General features: G+C 43.5%; 1 protein-coding gene across 7 annotated transcripts in view; it reads left to right on the top strand.

The window, feature by feature from the left end:
* Nucleotides 1–19,174, top strand: part of MYO9A (myosin IXA) — a 455,555-nt gene that overhangs the window by 274,201 nt on the left and 162,180 nt on the right. For all 7 annotated transcript variants that reach the window (XM_030576852.1, XM_030576855.1, XM_030576857.1 and 4 more), the window contains one exon: nt 8,119–8,235. In XM_030576852.1, coding sequence (XP_030432712.1) covers nt 8,119–8,235 — 117 coding nt within the window. The remainder of the gene's footprint in view (nt 1–8,118; nt 8,236–19,174) is intronic.

The following is a 19,174-nucleotide window of genomic DNA, read 5'->3' as shown; positions in this document are numbered from 1 at the left end:
CTGCAGTCTGGAGCACTCTGGTTGGAACCTGCAGTATACATCTGCTCTCCTCCTAAGTCAGACTGAGCTGGGTTGCTCTGTTTTATATTCTGTTTCCAATTAGATTATGCTCAGCAGGGGTGAGGGGGCATGGCCTCTTCAGCCCACAATGTGTGATCAAGTGGGCCAGTGCAGGGTGGATACACCCTGTCACACCCATGCTATAAAGTAATATTTAAACGTGTGCTCTGAAACTGTAAACCCCCAAAGTCAGGAGAGAAGCATTACGAAGTGTAAAATACTAGTTTGCCACAGCAAGTGTTATCTCCTGACCAACAAAGGCCCATGGACACCAGACAACTATTGTGGAACATCAGAGTACGATAGACTTTGATTGCTCCCCAACCACACACCCATGAAGAGGAGATGTATATGAGGATTTGTCTCATCAGCTTGAACTATCGGGGAAGGGAATAAAAATTGCTGGCTGGAAGAAACTGGATCTCTGTGCTGTTTGGACTTGGAGAGAGCAAGATTTCTAAGGACATGGCTACGCTTGCGAGTTACAGCGTGTTAAAGTAGCCCCGGACGCACTAGCTCACTACCTGTCCACACTGGCAAGGCAGGCACATAGAGCGCTCTGACTCTAAGGCTAGAGTACTCCTCGTACTCCACCTCGGCGAGTAGAATAACATTTGATGCGCCCCTACTGGAGTGCCCCCACATCAGTGTGAATGAGATGTTGCATTACTGCGCTCTGATCAGCCTCCGGAAACGTCCCATAATCCCCTTAAGTCAAGTGGCCACTCTTGTCATTGTTTTGGATATGCCCTTTGAAAGCTCTGTTTCTGACAGCCGGCATGCTTATCTGCTCTGAGACAAAGCAACCATTACTGGGGAATGCTGTGTGAGAGAGAGGGAGGCAGGAGGGTGAAGGGGAGGTCTGCTTCTGTCTGAATTTACAAGACAGCATACTGACATGCTCTCAGCCCTTCAAAAACCCACACTCTCTCCCCCTACATGCACACAACACACTCCCTGTCACACTCCATCCCACCGCCCATTTGAAAAGCACGTTGCAGCCACTTGCATGCTGGGATAGCTACCACAATGTTCTGCGCTCTGTGGCCATTGCAAGAGCTGCTAATATGGCCATGCCAGTGCGGACAGATTACAATGCTTTCCCTACTGTGCTCTACGGAGGCTGGTTTAACTCAAAGTGCTCTACATCTGCAAGTGTAACTGTGCCTTAAGCATAAGTAGGAGATATCCAGGGCTTAGCCTGGGTTAATCTTAAAGGATTTATAAAGCTTGCATATTACAGCAGCTTATGTTACCTTTTGGAACCAAAGACTGTAACTCATTTTTACGTGTATGTTTGCTTGCTTTAACCTTGTAAAAACACTTATTTGTTTTTCTTAGTTACTAAATCTTTACTTAACTTTTATAAGATTAACTACAAGCATCATATTTGGTGTAAGATCTAAGGTACAATTGACCCGGGGTGACTGGGAGTAACCAGAATGCTGTTATCATTTTTGGGGTAAGAGACTATCTGTTACAAGGCAGGCAAGATAGACCGGAGTACCCAAGGGGACTGTCTGTGGCTGCATGTTTAGGCTGTTATAGTGCCTGAGGAGTTGACACTTGATACATGGGTTGGTGAAGTGTAAGTATAGAACTGACAACGAGTTTGGGGTTTGTGTCCTGCTTCTAAACAGCCTGCCCTGAGGTTGGTACTCTTGTTCCTGAGCCACTCCAGGCAGCATGTCAGTATTGACATCAATGGAGCTCAGTGCAGGGATCTACCTGACCTCATCTTATTTCAGAGGAAGGACCAGAATCTGGAAAGTTAAGGGGATATCAGCACTTGGTGCCATTATAGAAAAGGAAATCTCAGTTTTGTTTGAGCAAAAGATGCTCATGTACAAGTTCAAATACAAGTCAGAATGTCACTGTTGACAACTGAGGGAGAATTATATGACAGTATGATAGCACAGGCGAAAGCTCTGAGGTTAAAATAATAATAAATTAAAAAAAAACAGACTTGCTTCATTAGTCTATTTCTAGAAGTTACTGAATACAGACTAGGAACTTTCTGGGGTACATTCACATGTTCAGGGGTAGGTTCATGGAGACAAAACTCTTATGGAAATATGGGAATCCACTTTTTTAGTGTTCAAAGGAGTAAAATTTAAGTGACTAAACTGCTGCATGAAATAGTCTCTCTTTTTGGGTAGATTTACAAAAGGAGTGTTGGAAAGGTGAGAAAAACCTGGGTATTTGACTAGGAAGTTATCAGGGATTTAGAGAGGATGTTGTAAGGCTCCTGTAACCTTGCTTCCAAATAGATTTGACTTCTTACAATATTACACATGAAAAGCTATGTTAAAAGAATATGAAGGTTGCAAAATCAAGCACTCAAGTTAGGAAATGTCAGAATTCAGGTTACTTGTGCAGTCTTAATTTTGCTCCTTTGTTCATATGTATTGTTAGTCTCTAATTACATGTTTATGTAGTATTTTTGCCCCAGAACCCTTTTCTCATTCAGTGCATATAATGGGTGGTATGAAGTTAATGAACAGCTATTCAAAAATTTGTTTTATCCTCATTGGTCTATGTGTAGTCTTAGGCCTTATTTACTGATAGCAATAGCAGGTTATCATACTCTGTGTGGACCAGCATTAGAGGATGATGAGACGTTGTGCCAGTGGGTTTCACAAATATTTACTAACAGCAGTGGTGAGATTCAGGAATCTTGGGTTCCATTCGACTCCAGGCTCTGGAGGGGAGTGTGCGCTATTGGGCACAGACTCATCTCCTCATTTTTCCCAAGCTTGACCCCTTATGAGCCCTCCTCTTCAACTTGTCCCAGTCCTAGTCCTAGTCCTATCTCTTCTCTATCTCTGGCTCCTTGCTTCATTCCCATTCTCCCATTCTTCACTCCTCAGTCTTCTCATCCCATTCTCCTTGCCCAGCCAGTCCCAATTCCCTACTGCTGACTTCTTGTCCAATCTGCATCTCCCCTCCCACCACTGGCTCTCAGTCTCCTTCCATGGTGTCCTCATCTAATCTGTTTCCCTCCTCACTGGTTTGTAGTTCATCTCCTTGTCCTCTCATTCCATATGGTAAATGTATTTTTCTTTTAGATAATTAAAACATGACATTTGCTGTAATATCAAGGTGCTGAGTTAATCTAGATGTGAACATTTTCACTGTACCCATCCTTTGTATATCACAACGGTGGTTACTTTCTCCAGTCTGTGCATGTCAGTAGCACAGAGAATCCAATCTTTTGTATCATTAGCAACATTCACTTGCACCACCAATTTAAATGGAATCATGAGGGGGAAGTTCAGTTATTAATTCAGCTAGAAAAGAATATTGAAATTTGTAATGCCTATATTTAGAAAGATTGCTTAAGAATGTGGAATCAATAGGAATTAAGCACATGCTTCAACTTAAATATGTCTTTTAAATGCTTTATTTCATGGGGAATGACTTACACACTTTGTTAGGTGCTTTCCTGAGTAGAAGGCTTATAATTGTAATGAGACAAACCTAAATGTGACACACAACTTATGTAGTTGAAATGAAGAAATTCTTCTGACTCATTGAACTTCTTTGACTCTGCCATCCTTTGATTATGTTGTTACCCCTAATACATAAATAGCTGTGATGAATGGATTAAAAATAATAATATGACTGACAAAAGGTGATGAATTGTAGTACAGTTCTACTTTTAGTCCTTCTGGATTTCAGAGATTTTGTGGAGTATAACGGAATCTTTCATCTATCTCCGCTGTAGCATACAGTAATGCATTTAGAACATCTGACATTAATAAGTGACAAAGTAGAAAAATAAATGGAAACTTGTTCTCCAAGCAAATTCCAAAAATCCTGTAGGCAAATCTTGTTTAATCACACTGCTCAAAGAGCAGCAGCAATCTTTCCTCCTTTTAAATAAAAGCCTCATTATATTATATAGTTTACTATCTTATTATGGGGAAGAGGGAAAGTTTGTTCCAAATGTCATTACTCTCTTTACATGAACTGAGTGAAATTGAGTGAGGTATTATGGATTAGGACTGGTCCTGAAGACACTTATGTAAATAAAGAGCCTGATTCATATTTTATGTAAATAAAGAGCCTCATTTCCATTCTGATACTTTTGAGCCTGTACTGTATCTAAGAGTTAGTGTTTTCCCTCATGCTGCAAGCCACTTGAGATTTTCCTGTTAGAAAAACTACTGCTGTGTGATGTACCCATACAGTTCATGACCACAGTTAGTAATCCATCTGGGTTTGTTGTGGTTCTCCCTCTTTTGACATTTGATACATTTTTCATATACAGTGGGGAAAACTGACATGGAAAGGTGTGTGTGTATGGGACAACAAAACAGTGGCTTTAAAATGGAAGAATTTCCTAGCAAAGTTATGAGGCCTAGTAGATTTAAGTCAGAGGTTCTCCACTAAGAGGTTGGTTATCCTTCTAAAGACTCACGGGACATATCTTCCATAAAATTTAGAAATAGCTGTTACTTCCGGACTAATGGGCAAATATATGGCCACATCCCATTTTTATGTAAAATATATGCAGTTCTTTCTAATAGACTTGTATGCATGTGTGTGTCTACATACGAAAGTAACCTCTATTCCAAAAATTGGCAGTGAAGTCTGTAAATTACATCATTTACAACTATTTGTCTTCCCAATACAGAACTTCCTTTACCCATGCATCACTGATGCTCTGTAGGAGGGTGTCTCTCTCTCTGCTTCATCCTTGGCATACTTAAGAAGAGTGTGTAGGAACTTTTCTTCAATTCTTTGCATCTCACAAGGCCCACAGAGAACAAATCCGAAATTTCTGCAAAACCCCAGCATCCGCCTGCTTCTGAGAAATATATAGGGCCAAATCTGCTCTCATTTACACCAGTACAAATATAATGTAACTGCATTGCTGTCAATGGAGTTACTCTTGATTTAAGACCGTATAATTGAGAACAAAATTTGTCTGATAAGGAGCAATAAAATTGAAAACTAAATTCTTGTTTCATTTTTCACTAACACATTTTCTGGCATATTTACACACTTCTGTGCCAGGAGCTTTCTACCAGTTCACTTATAAACCTGTAGAACCCAAGACTCCTAGAAATTCAGGTAGAAAACTTCATGATCTAGATCCACAAATGACAGTATTCTATTGTGCCTGGGTCCTAGAGGATAATAAATTGACAGTACTCTCCTATGTGGCTGCTAAGCTGCACAGTAACAAGGCTCATCTTGAGAGAAAAGGCGCAGCCTTCTTGTGCCCTTCCTCTACTTCCTTTTCACAGGACTTAGGTAACTTGGCTATGGTGGGGTTACTACATACTTAACTATGCCATTGCCAGGGAGGGAAAAGGTGGGCAAAGGAAGAGGAGTTGTTCTGTGCACCTCATATGGTCTGCAGTAGGAAGAAACTTCACCTTTCACTGTAAAATAGACAAGGCTGAAGTAAGGCTACTCCAGAACAAATCTTTGTAACAGTAAGAAATGTTATATCATCTTGGTCACCATCTCTGATTTCCTCCATCAATTTATCTTGGGAGGGACATGATACGGTGTAGTTCAGCATTAGTGAATTGGCTTCCAATGTTAGCAGATTTAGTAAAATGAGGCAGAAGACAGGGTTACCAAAATCTATCTTGAAAACACTTCAATATGTTTAAATATTTCTGAGTAATATTTGGAAAATTCATGCCAAAAAAAAAACTGGTACAAAACTGAATTTTCAGTAAAGAGTATACACGTTGCTTAGAAAATGTAAAGCTCTGTTTATAGGATTCTTGATAAACTAACTGTTAAACCAGTCAGGTTCCAAAACAAATATTAAACTATTGGATTGTGCTAAGATGGGAGCATAGAAAGAGCTGGTCTTCAGTACAGCAAATTTCCTTAACTTTCATTGCTTGTATTTTTTGTCATACGCAAAGTTTTGGAAGTGAACAATCATTTATTTTGGCATTGGCAAGTCATTCTTTTTGCTTGACACTTTTTAATTTTCTTTTTGATTATGAGATAGTTGTGGTATATTGCCATTTAGCAAAAGATAGCCAAGGCAGGATTTGTTACTTGCTGTATTGTACAGACTCGCACACATTTGCGTATTTGGGGCCATCCTCAGATTTACCCATTTTGAGTATCTGGAGGTGATGTTGTTGATTTCATAAATGCCATCTGGTGAGTGAGAGAGAGGCCCTGGCTGACTGCAAGTAAGGGTTCAGAGTTGGCCCAAGAGCACATGGCTATAGTGAAAGATATTGGTATAAAGTACTCAAAGAAAAAAACAGGTAGCTTCCATTGAAACAGTAGTGAAAATCCAGTGATCCTTCTTATTTTGATTACTGTCTTGGTGAAATGAGGCCACTCTTGTAATGCACTGTGGCTGGAGTTGGGTTGAGTGAAGGTGAGTTTTTATCCTTGCAAACTTTTGGACATAGATCTCTATGTAGAGAACAGGAGGAATCACAGAATATCAGGGTTGGAAGGGACCTCAGGAGGTCATCTAGTCCAACCCCCTGCTCAAAGCAGGACCAATCCGCGGACAGATCTTTACCCCAGTTCCCTAAACGGCCCCCTCAAGGATTGAGCTCACAACCCTGGGTTTAGCAGGCCAGTGCTCAAACCACTGAGCTGTCCCTCCCCCACCAGGAAGGTAGGAAGGATGGATGACACAGGCAAACAGTAAATTCTTTGGATAACTTCTCTCTCCTATCTGTTAAATTGAGACAGAACTTTCATTGCCTGCTTGAAAAGAAATATATCCCATTTATGCTCAGTGCCGTATTCTGAAAGTTCACTCAGTGCGAAGCATTGCAGTGCTGTGTATAATAGCTAGCAATTACAGTTGTAGTTTAAGGCTTTTGATTAAAATGGGTGTTTCTGACTCTCCTGTTGATGAGAGACTGTCTCTTTCACCAGAAGAGCTTGATATTCTTTCTTACTTGCACCATAGCTAAAAACAGCTCTGAGTTAATGCCACATTCACCAACCGCTTCATAACATTTAAAGTAATTAACATATACAGCAGCCTTTGAATAAATGGCAAGGTAATAATTCAAGCCAAGGAATTGTAAACTGAGGGCCAAAATAGCTTCAGCAGGTTGTTAATGTCAGTAGGACCTCAGCGTGTGAATTATTGACTCCTTTCCTGCCCAGTACCTAAGTGTTTGTTTCAGAGAGCATATGTTTTTGGAAAAAACAAACTACATATTGATATCTTACTACTTTCTTGCTTTTTAACCACTGTCAGTCAAGTGAAATCCCTTGTGACATGGATGAAAGAACACTACGACTTGGATGGTATTTCTAATGAAGTATTGTTCTTTATTCTGTGATTGCTGTTTGAAGAGCAGTAAACCTGCATTTGGCTATGTCTACTCTGCAGGCCAATGTTGGTGGCATGTAGAGTATGTATAACTAGATGCTGCAGTGAAAAGCAAGCAGTGTCCACACTGGCTCCCGGCTGCTGGAATCTCTCCCAGTGGTGGGGAAAGGCTCCAGCAGCAGGATGCTACACAGCTAAAAATAGCAATGCAGATAGGAGAGGCAGTGCTTGGGCTGTAGAGCGCCATGTAGGGTATATACCTGGACAGATACTCAAAGGCCACAGGCATGTCTTTACTCACCTAAGCAGTACCTCACCGTCTTATGCTGTTTATAGCTGTGCTAGCAGTGCTTACTGTGTACGTACTTTACACACCACCACAAGAACTATGCAATGTAGATGGGTCTTATAAGTGTGATTTGCAACTCCCGGCTTGGAGCCAGCAGGTTTTAGGTATTCAGGAAGCTGAGTGATTCCATCAAGGCTCAGATCTCATCTGTCTCATTTATTGTATTCTTTAAGCTGGCCTCCTGTATCATCCACCAGAGAAAAACCAGCCAAATTCAGGGGACATAGTTCAGGTTTGATTGAATAGACTGGTAATGAAGACAAATCACAAAGTGCTTCAGGAGCAGTGGAGCACATAATGAAGATAAAAGTGTTCTCTAAAATAAAGATGGATGTTGGACACACAACTTCTTTATTATTACGTAAACCAGTTTTAATGCAGGTAATTAAGTATTTCTAATAATTATTTTCATTTTTTCTAGGCTGTGACTGTGCGGAATTCCATGGCTAAATCATTGTACAGCGCCCTGTTCGATTGGATAGTTTTTCGAATTAATCATGCACTTTTGAATACAAAGGATGTGGAGGAAAGCACTAAGGTAACATCTGGATTCTCCTGTCAGCTTGTCAGGCTGGAAACTTCCTCTTGTAAAATATATAACTACAGGGTAAAACATTACCCAAACAATTGATGGCAAATTGCCTGGCAAAGGGAGTAAAATTTTCCTTGCACAACATTAATGTTAACATTTAAAGAATGAGCACATAATTTTGTTTTTTTAAAAGTGATGTTTTGTGAGTCGGGGGCAGATCTTAACGGGTCATGAATTGTGTCGAGAATTTTAGGCCTTGAAGTAACTTGTGATCGGGGGAGGTTTTGTATTGGACACAAAAAGACATGTGCCCCTGAAAAGGAATGCCAATCTCCATGCATTTAAAAGGATGCTGCAGAATGATAGCACCCTATATTGTTGAAAAGGAAATCGAAAGAGGCTAGATGTGTGAATACTACTTGAAGGCATTGTTAATAGGGTTGCTCTACTTTATTGATTTAAAGAACAGTACATAAATATTTTCTTTTGCCCTAAAGAGGCCCCAACTCTTGAATATTTATTGAAAGCTAAGGGTGTGGGTGGGTGTATTTTTAACTATTCATTTATTTAGGAAGTTTTAACATTTGTATAGACCCTTGCCATGTAAATATTGAGACAATACAATAATCATTACAATGACGAACTTGTGTTTAGAGAAACATTATACAGTAGTACAATCAGAGCTCTCTTTAACAGAATGTTAATATGTTAGAGTGAAAACAATGAGAAGTCCGTGTGGCACCTTAGACTAACAAATTTATTTGGGCATAAACTTTCATGGGCTAGAACCCACTTCATCAGATGCATGAAGTAAAAAAATGCAGGAGCAGGTATAAAGACATGAAAGGATGGGGGTTGCTTTACCAAGTGTGAGGTTTAGATTTAAGTTTAGGTTTTGTAATGACACAACCACTTCCAGTCTTTATTCAGGCCTAATCTGATGGTGTCCAGTTTGCAAATTAATTCCAGTTCTGCAGCTTCACGATGGAGTCTGTTTTTGAAGGGTTTTTTTGTTGAAGAATTGCCACTTTTAGGTATGTTATTGAGTGACCAGAGAGACTGAAGTGCTCTCCTATTGGTTTTTGAATGTTATGATTCCTGAGGGCAGATTTGTGTCCATTTATTCGTTTGCATAGAGAATGTCCAGTATCAATTTGCAAACTTAATTTTCCCAATACTAATTTCTCCCTACTGTTACTCACACCTTCTTGTCAACTGTCTGTAATGGGTCACTCTCTTACCACTTCAAAAGTTATTTTTCCTCCCTTGGTATCCTGCTGTTAATTGATTTATCTTGTTAGACTGACTTCACACTTGGTAAAGCAACCCCCATCCTTTCATGTATTTATACTTGCTCCTATATTTTTCACTTCATGCATCTGATGAAGTGGGTTCTAGCCCACAAAAGCTTATGCCCAAATAAATATGCTAGTCTCTAAGGTGTCATAAGGGCTCCTTGTTGTTTTTGCTGATACAGACTGACATGGCTACCACTCTGAAACATGTTAGAGTGAGCATCTTTAACCATGACATTGTCATTTCTAATGATTTTATTAAATCAAGTGAAATCTCTGATTACACTTTTAACAAACCAGTCATATCAATTGAATGTTAATATTCAAAAAAGTTGGACAGGATGCAAGTGTGTGTCTGCATGCACATGTGTATAAATAATAAATATATGCACACATTCGGCTAGTCCAATTCCCTTGGCTTTTATGTTTTTGGCACAGACCAGCAGAAATTCTCGGTCATATGTCTTAGCTGACATCATGGCTGCCAAAGAATGATTGTTTAGCTAAGTGCTAACATTGCATTTGAATTATCCTACTGTACAATTGGTTGAAATTACAGAACTTAACATATGTCTGACCCATTATTTTACTGCATAGAAATGCTTGTAATTTATATAGGAAAATAATTATGGTCTGTGTGCACAAATCTTTGTTTTTTTGTAAAAATACGTGTTTAATATGTGGTGGTGACTATGTTGGCATATAAGTTTGTTAAAATGGATAACATACTATGTTTCTTCTGGCTGCTCTCTCACTTTGATATTTTACTGTAAATTTTACATTCTGTACAATTTCCAAGGGTCTGAAAGCTTTTCTCGGGGCTGTCTGAAGAGGGAATTTATGTATTTGGAGAGCATATAAATTTGCTTTATTGTCAAGGGAATGGATATCTAAAATATTAACCAGATTAATTCACTACTTCTTTTAAAAGTAAGTTTTAAAACACTAGCTGTTCTTCAATATCTGTATGCATACTTGGGCTAGAACATTATTACTTGTCTTACTGAACCTAGCTAGAATACTATAAAAGAATTACCTGTTTGTTTATGGCAGCACATCAGGATGAAGAATAGAAATACTTAAAAATAAGTTGATACATAACACTTTTCAACTTCAAAGCATTTTCCAAACCTTTATTTATTAAGATTCACTTTCACAACTCCCCAGAGAGGTAAGTAGAACTATGTATTATGTTCATTTTATGAGTAGTGGAACTGAAGCACAGAGCTTAAGGCTTTGTCTTCACAGGGAAGTTAGCACAAAATAGCTAGAAGACTTTTGAAGGGCTTGTCTACATGGCAAGTCAGGATGTGAATGTATAGCACAGCAGCTTGCTGCACAGCAATGTCCTGTGAGGACCCTGCTACAGCTCAGTGCAAGTCCCAGAGTAGAAGAGGTGCCCTCAAGTATGTTCTTACCCCATGTTAGCTAACTTGGATTAAAACAGCAATGAAGACATGGCAGCTCGGCTTTTAGCTTTAGTTAAAGCCTATATGGGTACTTGGTTGAACTGAAGTTGATAACACAAATTAAAAGTCGAGTTGCTGTGTTAGCTAACCCTAATTAAGACCACACCTTTGTTTGCAGTGTAGACATACTTTAGGCTTCCATCCCTCTCTCACCTGTTCATGTCTCTGCCTAACTGTCCTGAAAATTTAACTTCTTGCTGGACTGCAAAGACCTGAACATCCACCTTGGCTCGGATTGGGCCTATTGTGCTGCTTTTGTAGTTGGGGATTTGGAGTGCCTCATGCAGGAGGCTGCAGAAGAAAGCAATCACCTACTTAGAAGTACAGCTTTAGTGTAGCATGAAATAAGGATAAAAATACTGCTTTACTCACACTGCCATATGAAGACATATGCGGCCACCAGTAGGGAACAAAATGTTCTGAGATATTACTGAAATCAGGGCAAAACCCCACTTTCAGTAAAACCAGCTGGGCATTCCCTATAAACCAAAACTTCTGGTCAACCTAATCAGAGTCCTTCTAAAATTCCCTGCAGTTCTCTCCTACATTTACCACTGGGGGTCTAATTTATTGTATTTGAAACAAATACAAACCTTATGGATAAGATGTGTAGTTTTGTTGATTAGAAAAGCTACACCTTCATTACCAGTGGTAGACGTCATTTGCTGGTATCCCCCATCATCTGGCCTGAGTCAGCAGACCAGTGAAAAGGGAAAGAGAAGAGAATATTCATATCCTAATAGGTAGGTTTATGCTGTATATTGCACTGGCTTCTATTTTGGACCTTCTCAGTCACTAGTATCAAATACATAATCTTTGTCCCTCCAGTGCTTTTCAAATCCCTTATTGGAAGGACTTAGATCAGACCTTTGATCCATTTTTAGTAAATGTACAATGAATTATTCTGTACAAAAAAAAAAAAGTAAGGGTTGGCTTCTCTTGCTTGCTGGCAGTTAGAATTTGTAGTTTACCGTCCCTGACCTAAGTCTTGAGTTGCTGTAAGCTCTGTCCTCCTTCTGTAGGAGTTCTGCTTTTTATCAGTTTTAGTATGAGTCACTTGGTCTTATTGTGTATTCCTCATTTCCTGTGTTCCTGATTCTATACCTTTTAGCTGTTTTACCATTGCTGATAAGATTATCACCTTTTTTGTTTTGCAAGTCTCAAATCTGTCTCTTATTAATGAGGTCATAGATTTTCCTTCTGGTATCAGCTATAGCATTAAAGCTTTCAAATAGCTCTTATTGATTTCTCTTTACCTTTTAACATATGTTAGGCTTTGTATGAGTCCAGGGTCGCCTGGGGGGACAAGTGGGGCAATTTGCTCCGGGCTCCACAGGGGCCCCCATGAGAGTTTTTCGGGGCCCTTGGAGCGGAGTCCTTCACTTGCTCTTGGGGCCCTGGAAAACTCTCACGGGGCCCGGGCACCCGGAACTTCCTCCGCTCCGGGTCTTCGGCGGCAATTCGGCCGCGGGGGTTGTGTGCAAAATTTAGGTTTTATTTGTAAAATCTAGCCTTGTGTTACTGTACTAGTCATTTTCTACATATTCATGTGTCGTGTTTATGTTGCTTTTTCGTTTCTTTATTGAAAATTGAACTTAAAAATAAGATAAAGGCTAGACTTGCATGCAAAAGTTCATATTCTTCTTCGAGTGATTGCTAATGTGTATTCCACAGTAGGTGTGCGTGCTCACCACGTACCGGTGCCGGAAGTTTTCCCCGTAGCAGTACCCGTACTGGGGGAGCACCACGGCGACTCCCATATCTGATCTCGACGGGATAGGCGTTGTCGTTCTCATTCCAGTTCCTGCTCAACTAGACGTTTCGCTCAAGATTCTCTTGCGATGCCTCAGCACTGGAGATTTCGCCGCCGGCATGGGTACTGAAGCAGCTCTTCAGGCAGGTACCATTCCTTGACTTTGAGGTCCAGGTCCCAAGGAAGGCACCTCTGCTCATACCGTTCCCATGAGACCGTGTGCTCAGCGGTGACCTCGGGCCTCGGCGCCCAGCTGCCCATCCTCGGCCCGCGCGGGACAGCTACCATCACCAGGCCCTCAGACAGGTCAGTGGCAAGGGGCCCCATGGCAGGGACAGTGGTGCCAGTGGGCACCGTGGCCACAAATGCCTGCCCTGACGAGGGCCCGCTTGGTCGCCGGAGTGTCTCAGGCTCCATCAGCCTCATCCAGCCGCCTAAGAGACAGATCGGCAGGCTGCAAGTCGGCGGAGCCGCACCCAGACTCTGATCTGGGTCTTGATCCCGCCCCCGGTACCAACCGAGGCCTACAGCTCTGTGCCGGCTCTTTCCCCAGCACCGGACAACACCATAATGGCGCCTCCATCACCAATCCCTCAGGAGGATTTTAAGACACACCAAGACCTGCTAAAGTGAGTGGCATCCAGCCTTCAGTTGCAGGCTGAGGAAATGGAGGGCCCCTCTGATTCCCTCTTTAACGTGTTGTCTCCCTCAGCACCAGGCCGTGTGGGTCTGCCCCTGCACCAGGGTGTAGCCAGCTTTTCCAACACCCTGTGACAAACTCCTGTCTCCTTGGTGCCAATCTCCAAGAAGGCTGAAAAGAAGTACTTTGTGCCCACCAAGGACCATGAGTATCTATATTCCCACCCAGAACCTAATTCGCTTGTGGTAGAGTCGGTAAACCACAGAGAGCGTCAGGGCCAACCTGCACCTACTCCCAAGAATAAGGACACCAGACGACTGGACTCCTTTGGTAGAAAGATTTATTCCTCGGCAAGCTTCCAGCTCAGGGTAGCTAACCACCAGGCCTTACTGAGCAGATATGACTTTAACGTGTGGGAGTCTCTGCCTAAGTTTGACCTCTCCTCCCAGACCAGGACAGGAAGGACTTTAAGGCGCTAGTAGAAGAGGGAGCGGCGAAGGTGAAAGCGGCCCTTCAAGCGGCGTCAGACGCAGCTGACACAGCAGCCCACTCGATGATTTCGGCTATCTCCATGCGCAGGGTGTTGTGACTCCTGTCTGGACTGTTGACGGAGGCCCAATCCTTTATGCAGGACCTCCCATTTGATGGGAAGGCGGTCTTCACGGACCAGACAGATGTTAGGCTGCATGGGATGAAGGATTCCGGCACCACCTTGCAGACTTTGGGCCTCTGTGTCCTTCCAGCTAAGGACAAGGCCAAAACGCAACCGTTGGCTTAACCTGCAAGGAGCAGACACGAGCCCCCGTATAAGAGACCGAGAGACCAAAAGCTCTGATCTCAGAGGCAGTCCCACTCCACTCCGCAGCCTGGGCTCTTTAAGGGCCAGAGGCAGGGAAAGAGATGGTTTTGACTATTTGCTCAGGGGCACTGGGCCTGTTCCCAGGGAGAACCCCTAATTAATAAAATTTGTGTTCTGCAACTGTTTGTCTGTCTTCCACATGGCGTGGTCCCGTATCACATTGGACCAGTGGGTCTTCAGCACCATTTCCAAGGGCCGCAGGTTGCAGTTCACCTGACCCCTCCAAACCACCCGCCCTCCCCTGTAGGCCCTGGGGACCCAGCGCATGCCCACCTCCTAAGGCAGGAGGTGGAACATCTACTACAGCTGGGGGTGGTGGAAAGAGTACTAGTTGAACTCCAGGGCAAGGGTTTCTACTCCCGGCACTTCCTGATCCCGAAGGCCAAAGGTGGCCTCAGGCCCATCCTGGACCTGCGGAGCCTAAACCATTTTCTAGCTCGCTCCAAGTTCCGCATGGTATCCTTGGCCTCTGTTATCCCCTCCCTGGACCCGGGGGACTGGTATGCGGCCCTGGACCTTCAGGATGCGTACTTCCACATCCATATTTTTGAGGGGCACAGGCGCTTCCTCCGTTTCCTAGTGGGAATAGACCACTACTAGTTTGCGGTCATCCCATTTGGCTATCCATGGCACCCAGGGTTTTCACGAAGTGTATGGCTGTGGTAGTTGCTTACATCAGGCGGGAGGGGGTACAGATCTTTCCATATCTGGATGACCAGTTTCTCAAGGCTGACTCTCATTCCGAGGTACAGACCCATGTGGAGCTGCTCCTGTCAACAGGTGCCGGTCTCAGCCTAGTGGTGAAAGAGACCAAATCAACCTTAGTTCCAGTTCAGCACATAGAGTTCATTGGGGTGCTGGTGGACTCCTCGAGGGTCACAGCCTCTCTCCCCCTGGATAGGTTTGAGAGGTCTCATTGCCTCGGTCACGGCTTTCCCGGTGACAATGGCAAGGGCATGCCTTCGAATTCTAGGTCACATGGCGGCATGTACGTACATGGTCTGCCATGCATGGCTCCGAATGAGGCCCCTCCAACTCTGGCTAGCCTCCCAATTCTCCCAGGCCCTGGACAGGCTAGACAAGATCCTCATGGTTCTGTCCCCTATTCTGGCTTCCCTTCAATGGTGGTCTTACCCAAGCAACATGCTGCAAGGAGTTCCCTTTTGGGAGGCCAATCCATCTATGGACATAGTGACCGATGAGTCGGACCTGGTTTGGGGAGTCCACATGGAACGTGCAAACCCAAAGGACGTGGTTGATCCCAGACTTGTCCCTTCACATAAATGTCAAGGAGCTCAGGGCAGTACGGTTGGCGTGCGTGGCCTTCCACGTGCACCTTCGCGGCAGGGTGGTTAGGGTCCTCACTGACAACACCACAGCCATGTACTACATCAACAGGCAAGGCGGGACTCGCTCCCTAGCCCTCTGCTGGGAAGCCTGGAGCCTATGAGAGTTCTGTATAGCTCATGGTATCTCCCTCAGATCTCCTCAGCAGAGTTTTCTCCCCCCAGTATGAGTGGTCTCTCCACTCGGAGGTCGCTCATTGGCTCTTCTGAGAGTGGGGAGTTCCCCAGATTGACCTCTTTGCAACCTGCCAGAACAAGCGTTGCCCCCGGTTCTGCTCCAGGGGAGGACTGGGGAGGGGAGCGATATCCGATGCGTTTCTCCTGCAGTGTTCGGGCCAGCTTCTTTACGCTTTCCTGCCGTTCCCCCTTATCAGCAAAGTGCTGCAGAAAGTAAAAGCAGACAAAGTGAAAATCATTCTCATAGCCCCAGTGTGAGCCTGCCAACACTGGTATGGGACCTTCCTCTGCCTCTTGACGGCCCCTCTGAGGATGCTGCCACTCTGCCCAGACCTCCTCTCCCAGGATGGGGGCCACCACCTCCATCCCAATCTAGCCGCGCTCCACCTGACAGCATGGTTGCTCTGTGGCTAGATGAGGAGGAGGGCAGATGTTCAGAGCAGGTAAGGTGGGTACTCCTGGAAATTAGGAAACCGTCCACACACCTGGACCATGCTGGCGAAGTGGTCCAGTTTCTCCAAGTGGGTGAGTGAGCGGGGAGTCTTCCCTTCCTCCGTGCCTCTCCAGCTTGGTAGTCTCCTGGACTACCTCCTGTCCCTTAGGATCCAGGGACTGGCATCCGCCTCCATCAGGGTGCACCTTGTGGCCATATCGGCCTTCCACCCACCAGTGCAAGGGTACTTGGTCTTTTCCCACTCTATGACCTCCCATTTCCTGAGAGGCCTTGACCGTTCATTCCCATACGCTAGATCCCCTGTGCCACAGTAGGACTTGAAACAAGTTTTGTCCCAACTCATGGGTCCTCCCTTTCAACCCCTGGCCACATGTTCATGGTTTCACCTCTCATGAAAGGTAGCCTTCCTTGTAGCGATCACGTTGGCCTGACGTGTCTCAGAGCTCAGGGCCTTGACCTCGGAGCCCCCCTATACGGTCTTCCACAGGACAAAGTCCAGCTCTGCCCACACCCAGCTTTCATTCCGAAGGTGGGCTCCGCCTTCCATATGGAACAGAGCATCTCTATTCCTGTGCTCTGCCCTAAGCCCCATTCCTCCAACGAGGAACGCTGTCTCCATACGCTTGATGTACGTAGAGCGCTGGCCTTTTATCTGGATCGGACCAAGACGTTCCGGAAATCTTCGCAACTTTTTGTTGCCTTGGCTGAGTGGGTGAAAGGGCAACCTGTCTCCACCCAGCGTCTTTCCCGCTGGATCACCTCGTGCATACGCACGTGCTATGATCTGGCAGGAGTTCCCTCGCCACCAATTGTCCGGGCATACTCGACGAGGGCTCAGGCCTCATCAGGTGCCTGCGTAGCCCATGTCCCTATCCTAGACATTTGTAGAGCGGCCTCTTGGGCCTCTGTTCACATGTTTACTTTGCATTATGCAATCTTCTCCCAGTCTAGGGATGACACAGGGTTTGGCAGGGTGGTACTCCATCCTGACCTATCATGAACTCCTACCCACCTCCAGCAGGTATGGCTTGGAATCACCTACTGTGGAATACACATGAGCAATCACTTGAAGAAGAAAGGACAGTTACCTGTTCCGTAACTGGCGTTCTTTGAGATTTGTTGCTCACGTCTATTCCACACGCCGCCCTCCTTCTCCTCTGTTGGAGTTGTCCGACAAGAAGGAACCAAGGGTGGGGGGAGTGCACGGTCCCCCTTATAGCACGATATACAGGCGCCACTCCAGGGTTTGCCGCAGTGCTCCCCCAGTACAGGTACTGCTAAAAGAAAAACTTCCAGCACCAGTGCACATGGCGAGCACACACACCTACTGTGGAATAGACATAAGCAACATATCTTGAAGAACGCCAGTTACGGAACAGGTAACTGTTCTTTATTTCTGTGCATGCTTTCTGCATGGCAACCTTATGCTGAAATAAAGACTGCAGCTAGCAAACTTGAAACAGGAACTTCAGAAATTTTAAGAGGTACAAATTATTTGAATTTGTATTTCATTATTTAAATATTGTATTGCAAACTGAATTTTCAGTTCATCTGTTTAAAAATGCAGTATGTATATGTATATAAAGGAACATGCAAAGTGAAGTCCATACAAGGAAATGTTAAGCATATTCCAGTGATGTTGAGGGCGCTTCCCGAGCCAAAGGTCCTTACATCAGAGAACAACTAGAAAGTCTTTCATTATACCTGCTATCAGTGTTGCACTCATCACAGAGAGGACTGAGAGATTTTTGTTTTCGCACACGAATACATTCATATTAGAAGAACTGTTTTTTAGTCAACAGAAGAAAAATTATTTGATTGTTTACTCAGTAAATACACATTTGGGGTTGGGGTATTTGACAAACTCTGTCCTTGATAGGATGATACAACTCATGCGGACCCCTCTGGAGTACTTTTTTGGGGGAAAAAACAATAGTATATATGTAGAAGTGCTGGTTTAATAAATAGAAAATATTTTTTTAACCATTCTGAGTAGCTGTAGTAAGGCTACATTCCCCTTTTTGGAGCAGAAAACAGGGAAGTGGTTGTGAAACTCACAGGTGGTGTTTCAGATATTTGGTCAAATCCAAGACTAACTTAAGCAGAACTGCATTTCTTTTGGGAGTGGCTTAACGTGGTGATGCATTTACATCCCAAAAGAGCATTTTCGTTAGCGATTTCGAACATGAACTGGTGGGCTGAAGAGCTCTGCTCTAGTCTCCCTTGCATGAAATTGTAAAAGTAAAGGACTGTTTTAAAATTTGAGTGTCTTGGCTCGGCTATAGAATTTCTCACACAAAAAACAGTTTGGAGCCAATTTTAAAACTATAAACAGCATGCATGCTGAAGCATCACAGAAAGTGAGAGCCAGCAATCTGTGGCTATATTGTTTGATCCATTTGATGATGTGTTAGAAGAGATCTGAGAAAATTTCTGTCTTGTCCGGTGCGGCAATCACTGTAGCATACTGCATTGCCCATTCTGTGTGCTCAACTTGATGTCTCTATTGACTTTGTTAAAAAGGAGAATTTTTGGATATTAACTTTACATTGTTGTTTCTTTCCTTTACAAGTTGGAGATTCATGGGGTGCTCAGAGTAGGGAGGTATGACTGATCACTGGAGCCCTTAATAGCAATGCAAGATCAAAAGAGAATATTTTAAATAGATTTTTTTTTCATTTATAGCTGGAATAGCTATAATAAGTATTTTATTGACAGTCCAGCTAGGGTAAATTAACAGGCATTAGAAATAAGGAAATGATGATCATGCTTAAATGTTCCATATTAAATTATTTTTGGAAGGCAACTTGAAGGATCCATTTGTATTTAATGTTAATTGGACTCGCACAACAGTGTTTAATTTAATCCAAAGGATTTTGACATACTGCTCATGAGAGAGTGAGTGCAACTGGAGCTGGCAATTTACCATGAATTTTTTCCTTTAAAAATTCT

The sequence above is a fragment of the Gopherus evgoodei genome, chromosome 10 (assembly GCF_007399415.2).
Source record: "Gopherus evgoodei ecotype Sinaloan lineage chromosome 10, rGopEvg1_v1.p, whole genome shotgun sequence".
NCBI lineage: Eukaryota > Metazoa > Chordata > Testudines > Testudinidae > Gopherus > Gopherus evgoodei.
This window is presented reverse-complemented; position numbering and strand designations above follow the sequence as displayed.